Source organism: Triticum urartu, chromosome 5A, assembly GCF_056163025.1.
Source record: "Triticum urartu cultivar PI428250 chromosome 5A, HENAU_Tu73, whole genome shotgun sequence".
NCBI classification, from domain to species: Eukaryota; Viridiplantae; Streptophyta; class Magnoliopsida; order Poales; family Poaceae; genus Triticum; species Triticum urartu.
Window position 1 is genome coordinate 585,738,802 of NC_141877.1, and position 7,468 is coordinate 585,746,269.

At 39.4% G+C, this 7,468-nt stretch overlaps 1 protein-coding gene across 1 annotated transcript; it reads left to right on the top strand.

Moving 5' to 3' along the window:
• The first annotated feature begins 278 nt into the window (after positions 1-278).
• LOC125551489 (uncharacterized) lies at positions 279-6,945 on the top strand. Its single transcript, XM_087521869.1, has 20 exons — positions 279-527; positions 2,250-2,313; positions 2,384-2,473; positions 2,568-2,636; positions 2,716-2,805; positions 2,919-3,008; positions 3,208-3,342; positions 3,432-3,614; positions 4,061-4,229; positions 4,341-4,489; positions 4,579-4,763; positions 4,887-5,012; positions 5,092-5,225; positions 5,302-5,377; positions 5,454-5,725; positions 5,795-5,981; positions 6,059-6,178; positions 6,244-6,497; positions 6,573-6,648; positions 6,723-6,945. The coding sequence occupies exons 11-20, from the start codon at positions 4,761-4,763 to the stop codon at positions 6,834-6,836; spliced, it is 1,362 nt and encodes a 453-aa protein (XP_087377995.1). The 5' UTR covers positions 279-527; positions 2,250-2,313; positions 2,384-2,473; positions 2,568-2,636; positions 2,716-2,805; positions 2,919-3,008; positions 3,208-3,342; positions 3,432-3,614; positions 4,061-4,229; positions 4,341-4,489; positions 4,579-4,760; the 3' UTR covers positions 6,837-6,945.
• Positions 6,946-7,468: the final 523 nt, after the last annotated feature.

The following is a 7,468-nucleotide window of genomic DNA, read 5'->3' on the forward strand; positions in this document are numbered from 1 at the left end:
ATGTAAATGAAGATGGTCGTGTCTTCATAGTTTCTAGCACGATGGAACTGCCCAAACAAAGCGAGTGAGTACTAAAACGGAGATCATATATATAAGTCGGCACAGTTGCTGGAGCATGGGGGTTAGAGGTGCGTCAAGCGAGCGTATCTCTACTCCTAATGAATGAATTGGTTGAATAGTCCCCCCACTTTCAACCGGTTTAATTTTAACCGGTTTATTTTCAACCGGTTTTGTCCCATCAAATTACCCCCACCCCACGCCCACCCACCGAACCCCACCCACGCACGTACCCAAATAAACAGCGCCCTGCCGCCGATCAGGATCGCCCTGACGCCGATCCCCATACCCCATACCCCGCCGCCGATCCCCATACCCCGCTGCCGATCAGATCTGCGCACTCCACAGCGCCGCCGCCGCGGAACGACTCGGCAGGGCCGCCGCCACGTTTCTGGATCGCTGGCAGTTTCTAGATCGCGCGCCGCCGCGCGGAACGTGCGATCAGCGACGCTGTACGGTTTCAACCCTAGGTATGTTTACGTGTGCAGATCAGGGTGATCCTGATGGACTCGTGTTCAAACTAAATCTAGACTTCATTTTCCACCTCCGCCGCCGGCCGCTACAGTCAATTTATGTGCAAAAGTTACAATGATATTAGCACTGCAAATCATCCATACAAGTGTCTCTAGCATCACTCTGTGGTCACAGGAGAGCTCTGTTTGTCAGATCCCACCACTACTCAAAAGTTCTCTAGAGGAACAAGGGCTGAAAAATCACATGAGTAGTAGTTCTGTCAAAAAATCCTCTCTAGCATTGCTAAGGTTCAACAGTAAGAAATCTGACAGAACAAGCAAAAAGAAGAGCCATGGATATTTCTCTGTTGGAATGTGAAATCCTTTTGACCGAAAAACATACAAACATGCATCAAGCTATTCCCAGTGACACCCGCATAGTACAAAGCCTTTAGCTAACTGTAAAAAGGGAAAAACAACATGAGTAGAGACTAGAAAATTAGTGTTACCTGAGATAGATACATGCATCAAAGCTATTTACTGTGACACATACACATTAAAATCCCAGTAAGCTCACTGTAAAACTGGGAGCAGCAAACAACTTAAAAGGCTATGTTTCAAAATTACTATAGCCTTGCAGGATAATTACAGTTCTTATTGCTCTGTAAATAATAAAGAAGATGCACTATAAAAACACAACAGTAGTTTAGTATGGAGCAGCAAACAACTTGAAAACTATGGTTCAAAATTACTGTAGTTTTGCATTAGAATTACAGTTCTTGTTGCACTGTAAATAACACAGAAGATGCATTGTAAACAAACAACAGTAGTTTAGTATCCAGCAGCAAACAACCTGAAGACATGGTTCAAAAATACTATAGCTTTGCATGAAAACTACATTTCGTGGCGGCGGCCCTAAATAATACAGAAGATGTTCTGTAATGCAACAGTAGTTTAGTTTCAGGTAAAAACACTCAGAAATAAACTATAGTCATGAACCATGTGATCTACCGTATAGTCTAGCTTGGGAATGCACTGGTAAAAAAGTTACATTTCTTGCAACCATAGTCTTCAAATAGCGAGTGAAGGGGCCTTGCAAATTACATCTTTTTTACACTGTAAATGGCACATAAATGCACTGTAAAAAAAGTTAAACCTTCAAGGGGCCTTGCAAATTGTAGTAGCCCTGCTTGGGATTACATTTTTCACCACATTGGAGAAAAGCTTCCCAGAATAGCGAGTAAAGGTTGTTGAAACTGGAACATTGGTAGATCTCTTTGCACTTATATAGAAACAGAAAGGATAAAATAAAAACTCGGAAATAATTGATAAAAATAGAAGTAACAGTACTCGGACAACATGACACAACATTGGTCACATGGTTCATGATATTGTAGAAAAGAGGGGTGTTCCAAGCATAAGAAGGAAAAGGACGAGAAAGAAAAGGTGTTCCAAGAAATAAAACAAAAAATAGTAGAACTAATATTCTAGGTCAATACTTCCATGACCTAAAAAAATAAAGAAAAATGCAAAGTAGCAAGGTCTGTTCGACATGTCTTTCTATTTTCATATATATAGCAAGACTAATAAATCTGTAACAACCTGCCCTTATGGACTGAATTTCTGTACAGTGGGAACGGGCCTTTAGTACTGTTGGTATTTCACGTGATCTGCTTGCAGAGTCAGTTTACAAGTTTTTGCGTGATACCTGAGTCTGTTGGACATGTCTTTTTTTAATAGTTACATATGGGGACTCCACACAGCAAGCCAGCGGAACAGACGACTTCATCACATGTACCTCTAGGTATATGTTCACCTATAAATTGTGCTACACAAGTCAAACATATATATGTTCAACTATATATGTGTTGCAGGCCCGATGGAGGGGACAAGTGTTGACGACTCTAACGAAGGGATTATACCCGTAGCCGATGATGTTGACAAAATTTACCCACGTAGTCCAGGTATAAGGTTTACTTTTATCCTTCTTAGTTGGAAAATCATACCTAAAAGACTTGGGCACAACCGATTCTAATGTATCAACATCTTTATTTCTAGGAGTTCATATCACTCCCTCCGAACGGATGATACTTGAGACCGATGGTGATAGCACATATGATACTCCAAGTATATAACTACCTCCTTGTATGTGTTCAACTACATATTTTGTTATACATGTCAAACACCATCACAGGAGATGTTGCAGGCCCGATGGAGGGACATCTTGGTGACGATTCTAATGAAGGGGTTATACCTGGAGCCGACGATGTTCACAAGAATTACCCAAGTAGTCCAGGTATTAAGGCTGTGCATATATACTGAGATTGCTTTTATGCTTTTTATGTGATAAATCATACATAACAGACTTGGGCAGAACCGATTCTAAAAGATCAAGCGTGTGACTTGTAGGAGTCCATATTACTCACTCGGACAGGATGATACTTGAACAGGCCGATTGTGAAAGTACATATGATCATCAACCTTCCCATCTGATTTCGGGTAAGTATTATGTTGCCGAAAGGTTAAGACCATGTGCCTACAACTTTGCCTTGTTTCGGTCCAATATATTGTTATGTTAACATGATGCAGACTCTTCTCAGTTATCTGACGAAAAAACTAGCTAGCATGCAACGTGACAGTTGGCAAGAGAGGCCGCATAATGTTCCACGCCATCCTCATAGTGATATCAATAATGCAGATCAACCATCCTCTGTGGACCTTGACGAAAAAAGAGAGTTGAAAAAAGCTCGGAGGCGAGCTGCTTATAGAAAGAAAAAAGAGGAGGCTACCGTCAAGCAACAAGATGAAAATCTGTCTGCCCTTATGATATCAGGTAAGAATGCTTTATGGGAAGGCACTGCGATGATATTATATATACTCCCTCCATTCCAGAGTATAATGTTAATATCATTTCACATGCAGATATGCGGTATGTGGGTGGGTTACCTCTCGGTGATATCACTAATGTGTGTCAACCAACCACGGTGGACGATGACGATAAAAAAGAGCAACTAAAGTCTCGGAGAAGAGCTGCTTATCGAAAGAAAAAAGAGGAGGCAGACAACAAGCAAAAAGATGAAAATCTGACAGCCCTTACGATATCAGGTACGGATGTTTATGTTTCAGCAATATGATTACCGTATGTATACTTTCTTAGTGAATAATGTAGGTGACATATGTTTCCTCACCCCAACCCCACGAATAATTGACCAAGAAAGTGAATAAAAAATAATTGACCAATAGTTGACCATTGTGTTATCATACAATTCCTGATCATTTAGGTTCAATTCGATATATGGCAGACATAGGACTTTTGAATACATACAGACTTTATGTATGGACACGGAGGGATTCTATAAAAAATAAACCCTAGATAAATAGGTAGCTTCAACCAGCCCTGTTACCTCTCGGTGAACAATGAAGACCCTAAACCCTCCGGGCAGACCACAGTGAAACACCACGAGAAGAGGTGCATATAGCTAACCTTCCTCTGTATGTATCTTATAGATGATAATACGGAAGGGCTTTCTTTATTTTTCTTGTTTTTTCAGAATATAGGAGAGATGGATATGGACTTTGGAGATGCACGGAAAGAATCCATTGAGGATTCAGATGCGATTATGCTGAAAGGGGACGAAGATTCACAACATAAAAATGTCGAAGAGGTTATATCTCATAACAAACCAAAAAAGGTTGCTAATTTACATATTATCCCACAAGGTATTTTTTAATATTATTATCAATCTTATTTTTGTAATATTGTCTTTTGTGTTCAACTAATTTTGCTCATTTTGATTGTTAAGTTGGCTCATATTTTTATGAATTCGACAGACTATGTTTGTACGGCTAGGGATATTACAGTCATCGAATCAATCAAGTCTGCCCCGAAAAATACTCAGTTCGTAGACATTGGAGATGCCTTGTTATCAACCGACGATTTGGAATGCCTTATTAAAAATGATATGTTCTTACATGACGGTGTAAGACCAATTGCACAAACTTTGTAATTAATAATACGAACAATATATAATATCATAAAATATTAATATAATCTAAATGCCCATTACAGGTGATAAATGCTTACATATATTGCATGCTTGCTCACGAGCATCTACAAGACAGGGCGGTGAAAAGGTACACATTATTAGCACGTTTGTATCGGGCCAGATAAAAGAAGACGGGGAAAGAGACATAGACTCATCAAAATATCGTCGCATCGTGCGTCATGTTAATAGTTATCTACAACAAGATATGGTTAGTTTTTCTCTCGTAATCCATGCATATAATTATGGATTGTTTTTATTTAGTTCATATGTTGAATGATTTATTAATAACTATATCTAATTGTGACTGTGACTTGTATCTTATTTACACCAGTTGTTCATTCCGATTAACATGCCGGGCTACCATTGGTATCTAGCAGTTGCCAACGCCAAAAAACGAGAGATCCAAGTATTGGACTCACTTGGTGAGAATGTCAAACGCAATGACCTTGCTACTACGGTAACTATCTATTTCTTTTTTCATCTTAGCATTTATTTTGTTTGACTTTATCCTTAACATTTCTCGATATACATAAAAGTTATTAGGGCTCGAGAAATGGCTGAAACTTGCAGAGCATAGTCCGGAATTTATCAACGGTCATAAGTGGCCTGATCTCAATGTTACAAAATGGACTGTTGTAGAGCAAATTCAGGAGGCAATACAAACCGATGGGTAAGTACTTGTTTCAATACTTTGTTTTTAGATTCATCTGTGTGATATTCTAAAGCATTATTTTATAATATTATAGTGTATCATGTGGATTGTTTATGCTAAATTATATGGAATACTGGACACCACATGGACTGTCAGACCAGTTTACGCAGGTATTTCGGTTTTATACATTATCTCATAATGTTTTATCAAAATATCTTATAAATTGTTTTCAAAATTTTTTTGTAGGAGGATATGAAACATTTTCGACAAAAATTAGCAATTATTTTGCTCGATTCAGAGTTTAATAAGTTAAAAGGATGTCCCGTGTACCATCAACCTCTTAGCGAAGAAACTTGTCTGCTCCATGATAATTCTGATCTTGAGATCCTGGATAATCCATCTGACGTTGTCGAAGAGAAACGTCCCGCCCCAATCACTATCATTCCCATGGACCAACGCGAAATACTTGCCGGCCTCTGCAGCTACATCATGTCGATCTATGATGCTGGATGTTTGAAGTAAGTATCATGTATCAATATTTAATGTGCGGATGTATATTATTGTTCTTCTTACCATCCAAAATACAGGGAGGTGTGGGTCCGGAGCTCCACACCCGATCCAATGAGCTTAAGTCTTAAGAAACTTCAGTGCATACTTAACATGGAGCAGCCCATGGACAATGATTGCTTCAACACCGCCATGCTTATGCTGGCATGTGACGAGGGAGTATTGTTCACAGACCCTCCTATACACTACATGGATCTACGATTTTGTGTAAGTTACCATAACTCTTCATTCTAGGTGCCATTAGTATCAACATGTTGAAACAATATTTTTTTTCTTCTACTTAGTCCATGCTGCTAGAGTCAACACGAGGTCAGAAGTTTTGTGAGAAGGAAACTATCCAGACGTTGGCAACATTATTTGATAGCTGGCCTGGGATGGAGACCGACATCTCATCTTGCAATAAGGTAAATAAAATATTTTGACCATTGTTATCATGGTTTGTTTTTGTTTCTAATAGCTCCACTTGTAGATTTATCTTCTCTATGCATCCATCGGCCGATACATCCTGTACATCATCGACAAAGAGGCACGTCGTCTACATATTATGGATCCTATTCAATCATCACAATTGCCAGAGGATAAAAACTTGAGGCATTCACTGAAATTAAAAAGTTTTTCAAGGGATTTCAAAGAAGCACTCGAAATAAAGCTGCCTGGGTGGAATTCTGATATATCTAAATGGCATCGTTTATTTCCGGCCGGTGTTCCAACGAGTATAGATGGGTAATGAATTCATAATAAGAATATTTACTTTTCGTATCATTATATTATTTATAATATTAATTGAAAGTTTTCCAGGAATGTGTCTGGCTATTTTTTTTTTCATTTTATGCTCTGGTGGAACGGTAAAGAATTGGTCAAGCCGGTTTGCGCGGTGAGTATTATGGGTTACATGTTTTAAGACCTTCTCCGTGAATTTTTCATACTAACTACATTTTTTTTCTGCAGAATGGGTATGAATTGAGGCAGCAATTTTTATTATACTTGCTAAAACATCGCGAGAATGAAGCTAGAGGAAACTTTCCTGATATTGTGAAAGATTTTCTTAAGCGCATTATCTAGATATTAATATTTTTGTAATAGATGTTAAGTTGTAACATCACTCAGCTTGTTACATTGCAATAATGGACTTCAGTTGTGTTATATTGTTTGTATGTGTGGATTTTAACATGTAACTCTGATAAACTATTTCAAGAGCCCGTGGCAACGCACGGGCACTCTACTAGTTACACAAAGTTTCAGGATCTCCGGGCCCCAGCACGTGCAAGTGCAATGCAAAGTAATCCATTCTAGGAGATAATTGAGCCGAAAATTACACACATGAATGCGTATCCCTCTCCCATTGTCCAGGACTACACAAATCAAATAATGGAAAAAAATGCCCAGGACTACACCTACGGCTGGCGGTGCCGTGATTACCCACTTGCAGCGTCCACTCCGGTGCCGCAAGACCTCGGCCTCTTTCTCCTTCTCCGTGGCCGCTTGCCAACGTTTGACCCATTGAAGACACACTAACAGAAGAGACCTGCTCTTTCGGCTGAGAACAGAAATAATGCCTTTCCAGTCCACATATCAGTCATCGTTCAGTGTTTTGTATTCTACTCCATATGCATTGAGTGAACCGGAAATTGGATGCCCATTTTGCTCCATGTAGTGGGCATGTTAGCGGTGGAGGTAAGTTCAGGCAGCGGCGG

Coding starts and splice junctions, on each gene's coding strand:
- LOC125551489 (XM_087521869.1), top strand. Junction 5,726..5,794: donor TATGATGCTGGATGTTTGAA/GTAAGTATCATG, acceptor TCCAAAATACAG/GGAGGTGTGGGTCCGGAGCT. Junction 6,649..6,722: donor TGGTCAAGCCGGTTTGCGCG/GTGAGTATTATG, acceptor TTTTTTCTGCAG/AATGGGTATGAATTGAGGCA.